Consider the following 19,620-nt stretch of genomic DNA (forward strand, 5'->3'; position numbering starts at 1 on the left):
ATTGGTTCAGCTGATAATAGTAATGATGAATCAATCTCTCGAGTGAACAAGAGTTCCAGCATATTGGAAAGTGTTCATCATTTTATGAGACAAGATATATTTTTAAGGACAAGTTAATTGAAGCAAAAACAGTGAAAAAGATCTACCCAAAGGGTTTTTCACATTAGCACTGTGGGAAAAGTAAAACTTTCTCTATCTGAGGAAGCCATCATAGCTGTGGGGGGATTGAGGAAAGGGGAAGAGAATGCAACTCTTAAAAAAAGAAGGGCTGTAATGCTTGCTTATTACTTTCTCATTCAATGAAATGGAAGGTTTAATCTCCTGATCTCCTGGAAATTTGATCCTGAAAAGCTGCATATTTTAAAGTAGGATACTGAAAGTCTATGGATGTTTCTTCATTTCTTATGAGCTTAAACTTAAAGCAACAGAATAATAAAGTTTGAAGGAACCTTGGAGGATTTCTAGTCCAACCCCCTGCTCAAGCTGGAGATCCTAGACCAGTGGTTCTCAACCTGTGGGTCGGGACCCCATTTGGGGTCGAACGACCATTTCACGGGGGTCGCCAAACAACGCAGTCCGCCATTTTTTTCCCCCTTTTCCTTAGTTGTGCTACTCCCTTTTATTCTATTGGCTTTTGAAACCAATAGAATAGACTCTCTTGAATAGAGTCTAACTCTATTGGCTTTCAAAAGCCAATAGGAATTGTCCAGGCTGTCTCTGCCCTGCTGAGCCCGCCAAAAGTCCCATTCTGCAAACGGTGCTGCACCAGTTGAGTAGTCCTCAACTTACGACCGTTTGAGTAGTCCTCGACTTGCGACCGGTTGGGGGTCGCGGCATTAAAAAGGTTGAGAACCACTGGCCTAGACTGTTCCAGACAAGTGGCTGTCCAGTCTCTTCTTAAAAATCTCCAGTGTTAGAGCACCCACAACTTCTGAAAACAAGCTGTTCCACTGGTTAATTGTTCTCGCTGTTAGGAAATTGCTCCTTAGCTCTAGGTTGCTTCTCTCCTTGATTAGTTTGCATCCATTGTTTTTTGTCTTGCCTTCAAGTGCTTTGGAAAATAGTTTGACCCCTTCTTCTTTGCGGCAGCACTTTAAATATTGGAACACTGCTACCATGTCCCCCCTAGTCTTTTCACTAGACTAGACATACTCAATTCCTGCATTCTTCATATGCTTTAGCCTCCAGTCCCCTAATCATCTTCGTTGCTCTTCTCTGCACTCTTTCTAGAGTCTCAACATCTTTTTTACATCGTGGTGACCAAAACTGGATGCAGTATTTCAAGTGTGGCCTTACCAAGGCAAAGTGAAGTGGTATTTATATGTATTAATACTAACTGCTTAGCAACTGAATCATATTAATGACTGTTGCAGTGTCCTGGTGTCATGTGATCCCCTTTGGCAACTTTCTGACATGCAAAATCATTGGGGAAGCCAAATTCCCTTAACAGCCATGTTACTAACTTAATAACTGCAGTGATTCACTTAATAACTATGACAAGAAAAGTCGTAACATGGGGCAAAATTCACTGAACAAGTGTTTCACTTAGCAACAGACATTTGGGGCTCAATTGAGATCGTACCTGTAGTCCTAAGGGGCCAGGGAGGAATCAAAGACCACGCTACTGCTTAGGATAGTACATCACATATTAATTGGAAGCTATCCATAAATAAAGAGTTGCTTGATAGTGAAATGGGAGGCATAGAAGTTTAATAAATAAATAGAAATCTTTTATTTATTTATTAAATTTCTATATCTCTCGTTTCATTGTCAAGCAACTCTGGGTGGCGTACACATTTAATAAATAGATGGACAACTTTACCTTTATTTTCCAATCATTATGTGATGTATTATCCTAGCATACTATCCCAAACAGTAGCATAAAGATGATATATAAACAAGCTGCGTTTCTCCATATTCTTACAAATATTGCACCAAGTGTTCAAGAGCCGTCTCCCGTTCAGAAAGTTAGGGAATTTGAAAGAAAGGGGATAGTTAAAACATAAGCAGTATATTTTATTGTAAAGTACATCCAAGATTTTAAATAGAGAAAGGTTTCACTTGCTATTCCGTCAACCGTTCTCTTAAAGCCGGCAGATGTACGCTCTAAAGTTCTCCCCATGGGACGATGGGGTGACGACATCAGCTTGGCCGCTGCTGATTGCTGAATACAAGTATAATTAATTTTTTTCTCCAACAGAATAGCCCCGGAATCTTACCACAAAATCAATTGGCTCCCCTAAGCCAAAAACGCACCGACTCTATTTAAGCTCAATGAAAACAAAATCAATGCAAGCCAATTATGGCCCATCTCATTAGAGTATTCAAATGCCGTGCAATACAAATCTAATGCTTCCCTCAACCTTCCCTTTCACCCTTCATTGTCGCGGGCGGGGGGGGGGGACCTGAACGGTGTTCAGCAGCAGCAGGAAAGGAAGAGAAATGAGACGTGGCGAGGCTGCCCTCTAGCTGTGGTGCCTAATATTGACGCAGGCTGGCAAGTTCCCCCCCCCCCCCGCTGGATTCCCAAGAAATGACAATAAGATTTTTCCAATAGAAGCCGATTTACAAGCAAAAACGTCAATCGTCCCACTGCATTAAACAGCAAAAGGAACTCCTGGGACATTTTTTTCTCCAAGAGTATAAATTTACTGAAAAGCCATATGAGTACAGAAGTGAAAAAGTCAGTTCTGATGTTTTTGCATGCAAACAGTATAAGAAACCTTTTCCTTCTCCTTGCCCATGGACCTCCCATTTTCCATTGTGCACCAATTATAGAATAGAATAGAATAGAATAGAATAGAATGGAATGGAGTGGAGTGGAGTGGAGTGGAGTGGAGTGGAACAAAATGGAAGAATGGAACGGAATGGAACAGAGAATAGAATAGAATAGAATGGAGTGGAGTGGAGTGGAGTGGACAAAATGGAAGAATGGAACGGAATAGAATAGAATAGAATAGAATAGAATAGAATAGAATAGAATGGAATAGAATGGAATGGAATGGAATGGAATGGAGTGGAGTGGAGTGGAGTGGAGTGGAGTGGAGTGGAATAGAATGGAAGAATGGAACGGAACAGAGAATAGAATAGAATAGAATAGAATAGAATAGAATAGAATAGAATAGAATGGAATGGAATGGAATGGAATGGAGTGGAGTGGAGTGGAGTGGAGTGGAGTGGAGTGGAGTGGAATAGAATGGAAGAATGGAACGGAACAGAGAATAGAATAGAATAGAATAGAATAGAATAGAATAGAATAGAATAGAATGGAATGGAATGGAATGGAATGGAATGGAGTGGAGTGGAGTGGAGTGGAGTGGAGTGGAGTGGAGTGGAGTGGAATAGAATGGAAGAATGGAACAGAGAATAGAATGGAATAGAATAGAATAGAATAGAATAGAATAGAATAGAATAGAATAGAATGGAATGGAATGGAATGGAATGGAATGGAGTGGAGTGGAGTGGAAGAATGGAACGGAACAGAGAATAGAATGGAATAGAATAGAATAGAATAGAATAGAATAGAATAGAATAGAATAGAATAGAATGGAATGGAATGGAATGGAATGGAACGGAACGGAGTGGAGTGGAGTGGAGTGGAGTGGAGTAGAATAGAATGGAAGAATGGAACAGAACAGAGAATAGAATAGAATAGGAATAGAATAGAATAGAATAGAATGGAATGGAATGGAGTGGAGTGGAGTGGAGTGGAGTGGAGTGGAGTGGAGTGGAATAGAATGGAAGAATGGAACGGAACAGAGAATAGAATAGAATAGAATAGAATAGAATAGAATAGAATAGAATGGAATGGAATGGAATGGAATGGAATGGAATGGAATGGAGTGGAGTGGAGTGGAGTGGAGTGGAGTGGAGTGGAATGGAAGAATGGAACGGAACAGAGAATAGAATAGAATAGAATAGAATAGAATAGAATAGAATAGAATGGAATGGAATGGAATGGAATGGAACGGAGTGGAGTGGAGTGGAGTGGAGTAGAATAGAATGGAAGAATGGAACAGAACAGAGAATAGAATAGAATAGGAATAGAATAGAATAGAATAGAATAACAGAGTTAGAAGGGACTTTGGAGGTCATCTAGTCCAACCCCCTGCTCAGGCAGAAAACTGTATACCATTTCAGACAAATGGTTGTCCAGTTTCTTCTTAAAAACTTCCAGTGTTGGAGCATTCACAACTTCTGGAGGCAAGTCGTTCCATTGATTAATTGATCTAACTTTTGCACTTGCTTTATTTTGGAAAAGGTCAACTTCCCAGTCAATGTCCTTGGGGCATGGGCCTGTGGTGCCCCAGTTGCATTCCAGAGTTCCCTCCTACTCCTCCCTTACATTCCAGTGCCTTCCAATCCCTCCCATTACTGTTGTCTGTTTGCGAGCAGGGCTGTGTAGCAAGTCAACCATGACAAAAAGTCTGTTTTGCATTTTGCCCCTGGGTGATTCCTGAAACATAGTTCAGTTGGGATTGTGTGGTCCTCCCCTGGTCCTCTTTTACTTACATTTTTAGTAGTTGCTCAGCAGGGAGGGGTGGAAGCAGTTCGCCTTCGCTGCAGACAACTTGCAGCACTGTTTGCAGAATGGGACATTTGGCGGGCTCAGCAGGACAGAGACAGCCTAGACAATTCCTATTGGCTTTTGAAAGCCAATAGAATAAAAGGGAGTAGCACAACTAAGGAAAAGGGGAAAAAATGGCGGACTGCGTTGTTAGGAGACCCCCGTGAAATGCCGACCCACAGATTGAGAACCGCTGCTGTACAATTTTCCTGGTAAGGTTTTTCAAAACTGGTTACCTCCTTCCTAGGGCTGACAGAGAAAGACTGGCCTATGATCACTCAGCTGGCTTTGTGCCCAAGGCAGGAAAGAACTCCCAGTCTCCCAGTTCCTAGACCAGGGATAGGCAATCTTGGCTCTTTTATGACTCGTGGACTTCAACTCCCAGAATCCCTGAGCCAGCATGGCTCAGCTTGGAAACCTCTCCCTTTCCCCTCAGCATGGCTGGCTCAGGAATTCTGGGAGTTGAAGTCCACAAGCCATAAAAGAGCCAAAGTTGCCTACCTCTGGCCTAGGCCTAGGCCGCTTTATGGCTCATGGACTTCAACTCCCAGAATTCCTGAGCCAGCTATGCTGAGGGAAAAGGGAGAGGTTTCCAAGCTGAGCCATGCTGGCTCAGGAATTCTGGGAGTTGAAGTCCACGAGTCATAAAAGAGCCAAGGTTGCCTACCCCTGTCCTAGCCTGATGCCTTAACTACTACATCAGTCTGGCTTCCCTGCACATATTTTATACCTGTATAAAATCAGGTAACTGTGTCAATGTTTCTGTGCTGGCTCCTTCATTGCTGCTTTTCAGACTGAAGAAGCTATTTGGATAAGCAGCAAAACATTTCAAACCAAAAAGAAAAGAAGTTGTTGCCATGACTCAATTCTACCTGGAAGGCTGAGGATTTTCACTGACATTCATCCATCCATCCAAAGTAGAAGAAATGTATAGCTTCCACCCCTGCTTACCAGTTTTCCCATCTTTCTCTTCAGATTGCAAGTAATGGGATAAAGTTGGTTTCCACTCACCACCCCCCAATCTAGAATTAGGTTCTATAAGAACCCTGTGGTGGCACAGTGGTTAGAATACAGGTTGCAGGCAAACTCTGCCCACAGCCTGGAGTTCGATCTTTTTTTTATTGAAAATTTTTTAAGTTTTACAACAAATCCCCTCCCCAAACCCCCCCACCCTCCCATACCCTCCCCCACCTCCCCAAACCTCCCAAACCCTCCCCCAACCTTCCCAGAGCTGAATACAGGCTTACTTAAAATTTTTCAAAAAAAAGAATAGAAAAACTTAAAACACACATAAATCCTAAACAAATCTAAATACATTAAATTAATCTAAAAAAATAAAAATTACAATCATTAAACACATTATAATATACTCTAAACATTTTCTAGTATCATGAACTCCCTCCAAAACACAAATTTAAACATTAGTTTCTTTGAATATCTATACCTACAATGTAAAATCTAATTTCTCCCTCTTTCTTTATCCTCAAACAAAAAATACCATTAAAACTAAATACTCTTTAAATACTTTAAACTAAATACTTAAACTTCTTATCTAAAATTTCCATTCAATCTCCATAATCTTCTCTCCTAACAAAAAAAAGAAAAACAAACAAAAAAAACAAAAAACTTAAAAAAATATAAATCCTAAACAAATCTAGATACATTTAATTAAACAAGTTATCTTCTCTTAAAAATAATAATAATCATAATAATAAAAAACCCCAATCATTGAACACATTATAATATACTCTAAACATTTTCATATCATACTTATATTATTATCCATCATAAAATTTTCATTCAATCTCCATAATCTTCTCTAACAAAAAAAAAACCAAACAAAAAAGAACAAAAAACTTAAAAAACATATAAATCCTAAACAAATCTAGATACATTTAATTAAACAAGTTATCTTCTCTTAAAAATAATAATTATAATATACTCTAAACATTTTCATATCATACTTATATTATTATCCATCATTCTTTATAAACAGCCTGGAGTTCGATCTTGATGGGCTCAAGGTTGACTCAGCTTTCCATCTTTCCAAGGTTAGTAAAATGAGGATCCAGATTGTTGGGGCAATATGCGAATAGTGAAAATATACAGGTAGTCCCTGACTTAGGATTGTAATGGAGCTTGCCCATCATGGTCATGACAGTCATAAAACTGCTCAAATATCAATTTTATGACGTTTTTGGGGCAGTCGATAAGCAAACATTGAGGTCATTAAGTGCCCAAGGTCATTGGTCATTAAGCAAAGCAATGATTTGCGATGGGCCAATTTTGCTGCAAACTACCAGTAAATGCTGGTTTAGGGCAAAAGCATCATAAAAGGTGGTCACATGACCATGGGATGCTGCCACCAATAGCTCTAAATGAGGACCAAGTATCCAAAGCATGGTCATGTGAGGGAGCAGCCACTGCAACTTCAGAACTAGATTCTAAGTACCCCAGTGAGGTCTGTCATAATACTGAATGGTCCCTAAGTGACCAGTCGTAAGTCAAGGACTACCCATATGTTGCTCAGGATTGAATTCTGGAGTCCTTGGTGCTCTCTTATTTCTATCATGATGGAACTCAGGTTTGTTTGATAGACTAAGTGATGGGAGTTAAGATACCAAAACTGCACGTGAGAACCCAACCAGAGGCATCCAGTGATCTGTGGAAACTCAAATGTGGTTTGGCTTACAGTGCTATATAAGCCCAGCTAATACAGTTTCTGTAGTAATATGTTGGATGAGCTCATCCAATTGTGGCTTATTTAATGAACTGATACTAACCCTGGCTTATCATGATTGTGAACTCAATCACTGTATTCAATTGAGATGATATTGATGTAGAGGTATTAAGAGCTCTGTGGCACACAGATAATCCTTAACTTAGGATTTTAACGGAGCCTGTCAGTTGCAGTCATAAGTTGTGACAGTCGTAAAGCGTTACCAACCAGATTTTATTGGGTTTTTTTGTTGCTATTATGCAAATGTGTGTCATAAAGTGAATGTGGCAGTCATTAAGCAAATCCATTCTTTGCTGTGCAGTATTTCGGTTGAAAACATGAAATAAATGCTGGTTTTCAGCAAAAATGTCTTAAATTGCAGGCACACGATTGCGGGAAGCAGCAAATGAATGTAAATGCAGGCCAATTGACAAAGGCTGAAAATGTGATGATCATGGAACTGGTCTGAAAGTACCTTTTGGGGTAGTTCACTGTAACTTCAAACACTTGCTAAGCGACCCGTCATAAGTCAAGGGCTTACAATTTTCTATTACTGAAACCATAGCTTTCAAACTGCTTGAATGGAAGCATGGATTGTGAACCAAATATCCAGCCGTGTATTGCTTAGCATCTGAAGAGCAAATTAAGAGAAGGACATGCAGTAGTTGTCCATAAAATGTCATTATTCTGTCATTATGCCACTCATCTTCCTTCAACTTAACAATCCCTGAAGTATGTGCAGGCCCACCGTTGGACTGGGCCATGAATAAAATCAGGTTGCAACACCACCATCTAGTGGCTGAAATCTGCTTTTATTTTTATGTAATGCTGTGAAATTTCTATTTGTGCTTTGGTTAAATACATTCAGTCACATACTTCACAAAGCAACCAGCATCTTAAATGGCTACAGTTCTGTGCAGTAACACAATTTCATTGCCAAATTGGAGCATAGGTTTGAAACACCTTCCTTAAGGTGGCCTGGCCATCCCAGAATAGGCAAAGGTTTTCAGGATGAAATATTTTCTCTAAAGTAGCAACGGTATATTTTCCTGGAAACGTATCTGTCAGTATTAAAACTCAGTTCTCGTTCACAGGTCTGTTATCTTAATTTTGCAAAGCAGTTCACCACAATAGTAAAAAAAAAAAAAAAACCTATACTAGAGAAGATATACAGATAGTCCTCAATCTGCAACCACAACTGAGTCCCAAGTTTCCATTGCTAACCAAGAGCAACCTTTGCCCCATTTTATGATCTTTCTTACCACAGTTGTTGAGTGAGTCACTGCAGTTGTTAAGTTAGTAACATGGTTATAAAGTGAATCTGGTTTCCCCACTGACTTTGCTTGTCAGAAGGTATCCCACTGGACCCTGGGACACCGCAACCGTCATAAATACTGTATGAGTCAGTTGCCAAATGCTGGATTTTGATTATGTGCAATGATCACAAGGGTGAAAAATGGTTATAAGTCACTTTTTTGGTGCCATTGTTAACTTCAAATGAAAGGTTGTAAGTTGAGGACTACCTGCACAAAATTATGTAGGTCAGAGGTTCTTAACCTGGGCGATATTGCCCCCCAGGGGGCGATTTCATTTTTCAGGGGGGCAATGGAACAAAAAGGGGGCAATACGGGGGCGATGGAGCGAGAAGTTTGGGGACACTTTTGAGACTTTTTTGTACAGTGAATCACTGTATATCTGTCGTACAAAAACATCAGATCGCTCGCTATTAATGGATTGAATTGTTTTCAAATGTTCCTCCAGCTAGCTTCAGTACAGAACGCCATACATATGTGAATATGCATTGCTTATCTTCATGCGTGTTGCGCAGCAGCCTCTACCCATACAGTGGCGCGCCATTGGCCAGAATATGGGAGATATGGGAAAAAGACTGGAAATAAATTATTTGTATCGATATGTCCTGATGACAATTTTAAAGAAAACAAAAAAAAGTGTTCGCATAAATCAAAGAACTATTTCCTATGTTGTGATTGAGAGGTTATGTTGGGGGAGGGGGCGATGACAACTTCCTCACTGGCTCAAGGGGGCGATTCGTTCAAAAAGGTTAAGAACCACTGATGTAGGTGATTAATTCCTATCTTTGCAAATACTGTATACATTTGTCAAATGTTAAACACATCCTATTGGAGAACCGTGCACCAAAATATACAGCAATTTTGAAAGCACTCAGAGGACTGAAAGCTAGGACTAGGTGAATGAAGCTTCCAACAAAAAGGAACAAAATGGAAAGGTTCATCTACATGGCTCAATAATTATTTTTCAACCATGTAATTTTCATTTCTCCTAGGCAAGTCAGTGGGGGAAATTCCCCATTAATATTGAGGGAAGTTAGCCCAGAGAAGGAAATATTAAAAAGGGCAGAAAAATATATTTTTCCTCAAAAGGACTTTTTAAAACCAAACCTGGCCCCAAATCTATCTCTCTGCCCCAAGCAAGACTTTAGCCCCATACAAATGCAGATGTAAAACCATCAGAGAATTGAAGCCAGGGCAATCAAGAAGACAAAAGAGAAGATCTGCATACCCCACCCAAACTCTAGGAGTCATTAGCCCTATTACCTGGGAAGCAGGATATGATTAATAGGATTAAACCATAGATATCAAGGCCTAGACAAACACTCAGAAACAGCCTCAAGGTTCATGCCACAGGAACAGGAAACTCTTCCAAACAAGGCTAGATGGGGTATAAAAAACCTACTGCCCATGTGCTCACTCTCTTTCCTCTCTGCTCCTTGCAAGGACATCTTTCTGCTTCTTCAATTAACTGTAACCTTCTTCCCAAAGCAGTCTCCATGTTGCCTATTTATTCCCAGCTTGGATGAACCAGGATGAAGACTTACTTCTCACAATACTGAGGAGGAAATAGCAGGATGCAACAGACAGGTACCAACTGACAGTAGCATCCATAGGAGAACGCAAGGGTAATTGATTAAAAGTTGGAAAGGTATCTGAAGCAGCAGAACTGCCTTCCCCATCTTCACAATAACCATAGCAGAAGGTTGACATCCCGCAGTGCCCATCCCAGCCAGCTGTTCCAGATGCTGACGCTGCTGAAGGCCAAAGGAGCTGGCTATATTTAACTTGGAAAAGAGCCAGACTTATACTGAAGGCCATCTTCAAACATTAGACGAGTTGCTGCACAGATGCCACATCCAGTTTGGTCTGGACAGGACACAACCGTTGAGTCATACAACTAAATGGTGAGAACAGCCCTCCAGAGTCCAGAGAATTCATTCCATAGTAAGCATAAATGCCCTGGAATGATTTTTTTCTCTTTGGACTCTTCCAAGTGGCTCTGTTAGGTGGCTAGAAACTGGAAAATCACTGAATTCCCAGTTCAGTTTGTATCCAGGAATCTCCTTATATCCAGATCAGCAGAAGCACACATGCCACTCAGCTACACAAAAAGAGGTTTATTTATCAAAAATCAAAACAGTTAACTGGCAAAATGGAGCAGAAGGCAAGGAAAAGAGGCACAAATAACAGACAAGAGATAAAAAAACATAGAAGAACATCTACATTACCATATCTATAGACTAAAGGACACAGAATTTTTCAGAACCATTAGAAACAACAACATAGACAATACAAAGGGAGTGGCTTTCGGTTATTGGAGATTTAAACCTATTTACAGGTAGTGCCATCTCATCTTGTTTTTGACCCCTACTTTTAAGTCATCAGTTTTCTCCCCACCTCTTTTTGTATAAGTACATAAGCTCAGTCCTAGGAAAAGAAAATGTTACTGCTAGTTAGAAATATAGAATTTATTTCAATGTACAATAAGGCAACAAGTCATATTTCTCAGACAGTGAGTGACAAATATATATAAAGACTGCCAATACAGTCCAGGAAAGAAAAGCATTGTATTCCATATTTCTTTTGACTGATATTGCATGTATGTATGTGTGTATTCTATCTCTCTTTTAATATTTTACTACCAAAGGAGCAGACAGACCTGCAGCTTGGAGCTTGTAAGCCCCCATTTTCTTTTTAGGCAAGATAAAAAGCAAAAAATTGTTCAGTTTTAGAAGCATCTTTTGAAAAAACAGCTACAGGGAGGGAATTATAAGTTTCTCACTGCACCTCCTAAGGGCACCCTTCATTATTCCTACCATTTATTCCTTCCCATGAACATTTCATTAACAATAACAGCAACAAAAACACAATTCAGCAAAACGACTTTGGAAATGTTGGACCATCTATTCAAACAAACACACAACAGCCCAGTGCAGCCAGGGAGGACTATTTGTTCAAACATTCTCTAATCACTTAAAAGATAAGAGCCATTATTTGTACAATTAAATAACTTGATTTTTAACATTCTTATATACATTCCCCTCAGGCAAGAATTGCACCCATTTTAGCTACTGGGATTTTTGATTTTGCTTCAAGCTAGTTTTCCAGACACCAAGAGTGAAATTCACTGGTGAGTACCAGAAAAAGCAAGAAAAATGCTTGTTTTTCCCTCCTTTTTTTTTTGAATTACCCACACTTGAAGTTTTCTTATTTATTTTCTATATGGGGAAAAAAATTCACCCTTTCTGACAGTGAACAGGTATGAGACACATCCGCTGAGAGAGCTCAGCCAGAGTTGTTTGTGCCATTCAATGATGTTCCATTTCCTATGATCATCTTGCTGTAGTTTTTCTGTTCCTCTTCCTTAAAAGTTTCCTTCACTTTGGCCCTTTTCAATCCTCCGTCCCTTAAAAGAGTAAAAAGGAAAAACAATGAAATATAATTATCTACCTAATATAATATGCTATTAAGGAGGTTCAGTTGATGTCACAACTCTATGAAGGAGGCAAGTCTAACTAAGATGATGATCATCCATCTCCCGGTTGATCACCTCGGTACTAGCCTACTGCCATTTGTTTGGTACCAGGCTGTCCCCAAGGAGTACAGTAACTGCAATTATTGCAAAAAAATGGCTTTCTAGTATGCTTTGGCTACTGAGGTTAGTGGCATATAAATTAAACAGCTAGACCAGTGGTTCTCAACATTTTTAATGCCGCGACCCCCAACCGGTCATAAGTCGAGGACTACTCAACCGGTCGTAAGTCAAGGACTACTCAACTGGTGCAGCACCATTTGCAGAATGGGACTTTTGGCGGGCTCAGCAGGGCAGAGACAGCCTGGACAATTCCTATTGGCTTTTGAAAGCCAATAGAATTAGACTCTATTCAGGAGAGTCTATTCTATTGGCTTTCAAAAGCCAATAGAATAAAAGGGAGTAGCACAGCTAAGGAAAAGGGGGGGAAAATGGCAGACTGCGTTGTTTGGCGACCCCCATGAAATGGTCGTTCGACCCCAAATGGGGTCCCGACCCACAGGTTGAGAACCACTGAGCTAGATGATAAATGGAAGAAAAATAGATGGACGATAGCCAGATGGATGGACCGACAAGACAGATAGATGGATGGATGGATGGACGGACAGAGATAGACAGACAGAGACAGACATGAATGGATAGGTGGGTGGACAGATAAGAGAGACAAACAGATATGGATTTGTCCCATATCTGAATATATGTCTGTTGTCAAGTGTCCTAATTTTGATCATATGACCATAGGGATGTTGCAGCGGTCATAAGTGTGTGCTGTTTTCAGTGCTGTTGTAACTTTCAATGGTAACTAAAAAAATGGTTGTTAAGTCGAGGACTGCCTGTACAGTAAAATCTTGTTTTACCAGACTGTAGAGTCAGAGGAGCTGTCTGTTCTTCCCCAAAGTCCAGTAAATATGGAATTTACATCAAGACAGTGTTTGAATAATGACAGCATCATTCAAACTTTAGGAGCTGTGGTGGCGCAGTAGTTAGAATGCAGTATTGCAGGCTGACTCTGCCCATTGCCAGCAGTTTGATTCTGACTGGCTCAAAGTTGACTCAGCCTTCCATCCTGCCAAGATTGGTAAAATGAAAACCCAGATTGCTGGGGGCAATGTGCTGACTTTATAAACCACTTAGAGAGGGCTGTAAAGCAATATATAAGTCTAAGTGCTATTGCTATTATGCAAATGAAGTATATCATTTGTATAATAATGCAATTTACAGTTGCCTAATATGGTAAATTCTACTTGCACATCTTAAATGCCTCATTCAGACTGCAAGTCTGTTATTCTGGGAGCATGTCTGAATAGAAATGCTGTGCTTTATAAGGTTTCTTATAAAGAGAACACAGAAAATATCAAATTTCTTAACAGTTTTTAAGTCTCATTCAGATCTCTAGATTAATATCCTTCTTTCTGTAAGCAATCTTGAATTTGTGATCTCTCATTTTACAGCCTCTAAAGCATCTGTGGATTGTTCTACTGAACCCAGAAATAGTCGATTTACGATACACAAATATTGCTTGCTGGGTTAAAGTAAAATTAGATATGTAGTGTATAGATTATGTATCTGCATTTCTAAATTTCTAACCCTCATAATTGTAGCCAAACCCACAAATGATTGGAGGGCCGAGGGAGATTTGGATGAAATGTTTCATCCCATCCTTCTACTGGTGTAATTATCATCAGTCTCAAGATCAAAAATGTTTTTTTAAACAGTAAAGTTGATCCATGAAGGCTGCTCAATCCAGGACAAGGGATTTGCTCCTTCTCTAAAACTTCTTTTCTTTCCATTAAAACAGCAGAATCTTTTTCCTTACCAGGGTAACTCGGTAAGGCCTCCTCGGTGAGCAATAGCAGATTTCACCCTGTTGGCAAATTCAACAGCATCTTCTCCTTCCTGTGTATATAAATGAACAAAAGAAGAGATAATCCAACCATCAATACGATAGCAAAAAAAAAGGTAATTCCATAGCCAAGAGGAAGTGGAGCTCAGAAAGCAGAGCGGTTTCTGGTCAGCCTCAGAAGTTGTAGCGACCCACAAAAAAGAGTCAATAACAGGAATTACCTTTCTTGTCACGGGTGGCAGGTACCACACCTGGCACACAATGGCCCAGCTAGTCATGATGCGCAGGAGGTAACTCACAATGTTATACTTGCTGCTGTTCCAGAAGGCATCACCAAACCGTGGGTCATACTGCAACAGAAAGAAAAGCTTGAAGGGCCATCTAGATGCTCAATGCCATCACACAAGAAGCTGCTTCAGAACATGTCAAACGACACATGACAATTGCAGCAGAAACTTCTGAACGGTGTGCTTGAGAAATAAACAAATAGCCGAGCGGTCTTTGGTGCTATCTAAACTTGGTTGTTTTCTTGCAGACGTTTCATTACCCAAACTGAGTAACATCGTTAGTGCTAGTAAAGAACGGGGTTTGCTCTCATTTTATATTCTAGTGGCTTGCCCTGTCAATGTTGGCGGGGGGTGGGCTTAGAGCAGCGGGTCTCAATCTGTGGGTCGCGACCCCATTTGGGGTCGAACGACCATTTCACGGGGGTCGCCAAACAACGCGATCCACCATTTTTTCCGCCATTTTTCCCCCTTTTCCTTAGCTCTGCTACTCCCTCTTATTCTATTGGGTTTCGAAAGCCAATAGAATAGACTCTCTTGAACAGAGTCAAAAGCCAATAGGAATTGTCCAGGGCTGTCTCTGCCCTGCTGAGCCCGCCAAAAGCCCAGTCTGCAAATGGTGCTGCAAGGGGAATAGTCTGCAGAGCTTCCCTCCCTGCTGAGCAACTAAAAAGTAAGTAAAAGAGGGCCGGGGGTGGGAGGTGGGAGGCCAGTGGGCGCAGGGAGGGTTGCTGGCGCGCGTGGGGCCCAGCAGGTGCCTTACCTGCCTTGGGCTGGGCCAGCTGGTGGGCCAGCCGGTGGTCGCCCTGCGCCGCCGCTGCCCCAGCCGCCCGTGAGTGCCTGGGCCTGTCTGCCGCCGCCTCGAACGGGCGGCGGCCAAGTAAGCCTAGTGGGGCAGCGGCGGGCTCAGGGAGGGTTGCTGGTTCGCGTGGGGCCTGGCAGGTGCCTTACCTGCCTTGGGCTGGGCCAGCTGGTGGCCCAGCCGGTGGTTGCCCTGAGCCGCCGTTGCCGCCCAGGAGCACCTGGACCTGCCTGCTGCCGCCCCAAATAGGCGGCGGCCAAGGTAAGCCTAGCAGGGCAGCGGCGGGCGCAGGGAGGGTTGCTGGCGCACGTGGGGCCTGACAGGTGCCTTACCTGCCTTGGGCTGGGCCACCTAGTGGCCCAGCCGGTGGTCACCCTGCCTGCCGCGGCCGCCCGGGAGCGCCCGGGCTTGCCTGCCGCTGCCCCTTGCCAGCTATGCCTCAGCCGGCGCAGCAGGCGGCACCACGCATGCGCGGTGCTCCCGGGCCGGAAGTCCTCGAGTTACGACCGGGGTCGCGTCTATAAAAAGGTTGAGAACCACTGGCTTAGAGGTTCTTTGGTTGGGCTGTTTACTATTAGCATGTTTGGCACTTCCTTGAACAGTGATGGTGAACCTTTTAGAGACCGATTGCCCAAACTGCAACCCAAAACCCACTTATTTATTGCAAAGTGCCAGGGCTGCATCAGCATTGTGGTGCCCTCAGGTGGGGTGGGGGACGTGGCCCACTGAGTGGGCGTGGCTGCAGTGGTTATATCAGACTGGGTGAGCGGGGCCGGGGCCAGTCCCTCGCAATCTCCAGGGCATCCCAGCGGGGCCAATGCCACTTGCTCGCTCACTTCCTGCCCTGCCCCTTCCAAATACCACGTGCTCGCTACTCTGGTGAACTCTGCTGGAGCAACGGCGTGCGTGCCCATAGAGAGGGCTCTGAGTGCCGCCTCTGGCATGCATGCCATAGGTTTGCCACCACTGCCCTTGAATCTCTTAAGACCACTCCCACCAACACTAACAGGGTGAGCCATAGAATATAAACGAGATCGATGGGACCCGTAGCAAGCCTTGCATTCCTGGTGTGCTAGATAGATGGAATAGGAGAGAGGCAGTCCTTCAAAAAAACCTGGCCCCAACCTGACGCATGTAGGCAGATAGACCAGATTAAGAAATGAACTCTACAGGGGGACTAAGACTACTGAGATTGGCTATAATAAAGAATTCTGAAAACTTGATAGTGCTGTATCTCTTCCTCCTCCTTACATTTCAATGAATTAGAAAGATATTGTTTAAGCCACTTTCAAACTTTATCTGGACATTCTGGACTTTAAAAACGTTTTATCCCTCAGCTTGTATATTTCCATCAAGGTCATCTTCCTGATTCTCTTCACATACCTTGATTGCTACAGGATAGATGGTAGCACCTATTTCGAAGCTCCCCTTTTTGAACATCATAACTGAAGTGTTGTTTATGCAGGTGCCTGGACAAAAAAAAGAGAGAGAGAGAGATAAACAGGTGCTTCCTGTCAAGATATATTTAACTAATTAATAGCATGATCCGTGACCCAGCTTCTCTTTGAGATTCTGCATCATGCAGAATGGAGTTCAAGCAAACACAAATTCAGTTTTCCTCTGGACCACTAACTGAATGTGTGGGGAAGGAAGGAAGGAAGGAAGGAAGGAAGGGGTTGCATGCATTTGTAGGCTACTCCTCTACCTAGTTTGAAATTCTCCATGCTTCTAGATAACCTTCTGAACTGAACTCATGTTAACCTCCCAATATCTACTCAAGGGACAGCAACCATAAGACCAAACATAATACTACTAGGATGCTGAAATTTCCTCATAGTTGATATCATTTTTGTCCCCTTTTATGAAAAACTGACAGATAAACAAATGTTTTAATTTTAATTCATCTAATATCCTTGCCTCTGAAAAGCTGCAAATATTCCCCCTCCCCCAATTTTTTGTTGCCCCAAAGCACGAGTGATCATATAACATTACGGTGTGGGTATAAAGGAAAAAATAATTCACTCAGACTTGATTATAAACAACTACCCAGAAACAAGTGAAGTAGAAATGTACATTCTTCTAGTCTTTGGATTTTTACCTTCTGGAAAAATTAGGATCGGCAATTTGTCCTTGTTAGAAATGTGTTCCCTTAGTCTAAAAAAAAATAAAATAAAAGGAGAAATATGTTAGGCATTCCCTCAGAATACAGGAAGACAGGAGAGACTTTCCTACTTGACTCACCTTACAATATAAGAGGATTCATTCAGGTTTTAAAGGAGGCAACAATAAAAGTTTTAATAATAGGAGGAGATGCTATGAGGCAAAAGGCTCATTTTTTTTAAGACACAGCCAAAGTCAGACTGCTATGAACATGCCACTGTCTTCAACCTAGTACTTGTCACGTTTTAAACCACATATCCCATCAAGCTGGCTGTGCTGATGGGAACTGTAGTCTAAGATCTCCTGACCATGCTTATAAGGGTCTATCGATCTAAATTAAAACTCCCTTATGCCTCCCTTGAAGCAAAGGTAAGATATACATTCGTAACCTAGTTCAATGGTCCTATTTAATTTATTTCTTGTCTTCCTGCCAACTTTCAAAAGATAATACATTACAGAAATGGACTTTTATAGTAGCCATTGTACATAAAGAAACTGCAACCGAGATTTTTCTGCAGTGTTTGGATATGGTTTAAAACACAGTCACCCCTAACTTTTTAAATGTTCTGAGTAGTATCTGAATGAATAACACAACTAACATTTTCCAATGCCTTGTATACCATCAGAGGCCCCAGCCAGCTCCACACTTCCTTCTTCCTGCCTTTCAATTTTCACACAAGGCAGACAGTCAGACAGAGAGAATGCAAGTTACAAAACGAAGTCCAACATAAAATCCTTAATTCGGGAGATTAATGTAGTTCCTGAAGTATAATCAAGACGGGAACTAGCAATTACAACATTAGAGGCAAAGAGATGAGACACGAGGCTGCTGCTTAGCCATGACACAGGATGAGAAATCAGAATAACAGAGTTAGAAGGGACCTTGGAGGTCTTCTAGTCCAGCCCTGGCTCAGGCAGGAAATCTATTTCAGACAAATGGATCTTCTTGAAAACCTCCAGTGATGAAGCATCCACAACTTCTGGAGGCAAGTCATTCCAGAATTATTCTGACAGGAAATTTCTCATTTCCAGGCTGGATCTCTTTGATTAGTTTCCATCTTGTTGTTCTGCCTTCAGGTGCTTTGGAGAAGGAAGTTCACTTGCTCTTCTCTGGGGCAGCCCCTTAGACATTGGGAGATGGTTATCGTGTCACCCCTAGTCCTTCTTTTCATTAAACTAGACCTAATTCCGATACCCAATTATACCAGGACTTATACTCAATTGCTGCAACCATTCTTCATGTTTTAGCCTCCATTCCCCTATTTCAGGGATAGGCAACCTTGGCTGTTTTATGACTCATGGACTTCAACTCCCAGAATTCCTGAGCCAGCCATGCTGAGGGAAAAGGGAGTTTCCAAGCTGAGCCATGCTGGCTCAGGAATTCTGGGAGTTGAAGTCCACGAGTCATAAAGTGGCCTAGGCCTAGGCCAGAGATAGGCAACCTTGGCTCTTTTATGACTCATGGACTTCAACTCCCAGAATTCCTGAGCCAGCCATGCTGAGGGGAAAGGGAGTTTCCAAGCTGAGCCATGCTGGCTCAGGAATTCTGGGAGTTGAAGTCCAGGAGTCATAAAAGAGCCAAGGTTGCCTACCCCTGCCCTATTTCATTCATTTTGTTAGCATTTCAAAACGGGCAGTCTCACATATCCTTCCTAAGCTTTCACTGGGCTTCCTGAGAACATTTTCTGAGTTTGACTGGTTAGCAGGGAGAGAGGGAGGGGAGGAGAGAAATTGTCACCTTTTTGTCACCAGATGACGATCTTTCATTTCCGAACGCTCAAACCAGATGTGAGGAGAGGCCTTAACTGTGGCTCTTTGAATGACACCCATCAAACCTCTATGAGCCTGTCCCACCTGGAAATTCATCCAGACCAAACCAAACAAAAAGAAACAAATAAATAAAAAGGCAATTAAATAGCACACGTTTCTTCAACTCCTTAAGAAGTAGAGTTGCATTGCAGGTAGTCTTCAACTTACAACCATTCATTTAGTCTCCGTTCAAAGTTAGATCAACATCAAAAAAGTGACTTATGATCATTTTTCACACTTAACAACCATTGCAGCCTCCCCGTGGTCACATGATCAAAACTTGGATGCTTGGCAACTGGCGTGTATTCATGACAGTTGCAATGTTCTGGGATCATGAGATCACCTTTTGTGACCATCTCACAAGCATATTCAATGGGAAGCCAGATTCACTTAACAACTGTATTACTAACTTAACCACTGAAGTAATTCACTTAAGAACCACAGCTAAAAAAAATCATAAAATGAGGTAAAACTCAATTAACAACTATCTGCTTAGCAACAGAAATTTTGAGCTCAGTTGTTTGTGGTGGTAAGTTGAGAACTGCCTGTATATACTTGAAGGCACCCAATTTGGAGAAAGTCAAAATATTT

The 19,620-nt window shown here is 41.8% G+C and overlaps 1 protein-coding gene across 1 annotated transcript in view; it reads right to left on the reverse strand.

Moving 5' to 3' along the window:
* Positions 1–10,701: 10,701 nt before the first annotated feature.
* Positions 10,702–19,620, reverse strand: part of GPAT3 (glycerol-3-phosphate acyltransferase 3) — a 32,084-nt gene continuing 23,165 nt past the window's right edge. The window contains exons 7-12 of the mRNA XM_039350838.1: positions 18,959–19,074; positions 17,159–17,214; positions 16,444–16,529; positions 14,196–14,324; positions 13,948–14,027; positions 10,702–12,005 (exon numbers count right to left, since the gene is read on the reverse strand). Of these exons, the coding sequence (XP_039206772.1) occupies positions 11,885–12,005; positions 13,948–14,027; positions 14,196–14,324; positions 16,444–16,529; positions 17,159–17,214; positions 18,959–19,074 (588 nt within the window). The 3' untranslated portion in view covers positions 10,702–11,884. The remainder of the gene's footprint in view (positions 12,006–13,947; positions 14,028–14,195; positions 14,325–16,443; positions 16,530–17,158; positions 17,215–18,958; positions 19,075–19,620) is intronic.

This window comes from Crotalus tigris, unplaced genomic scaffold (genome assembly GCF_016545835.1).
Source record: "Crotalus tigris isolate CLP2741 ecotype Arizona unplaced genomic scaffold, ASM1654583v1 scf7180000018362.2422785, whole genome shotgun sequence".
NCBI classification, from domain to species: domain Eukaryota; kingdom Metazoa; phylum Chordata; class Lepidosauria; order Squamata; family Viperidae; genus Crotalus; species Crotalus tigris.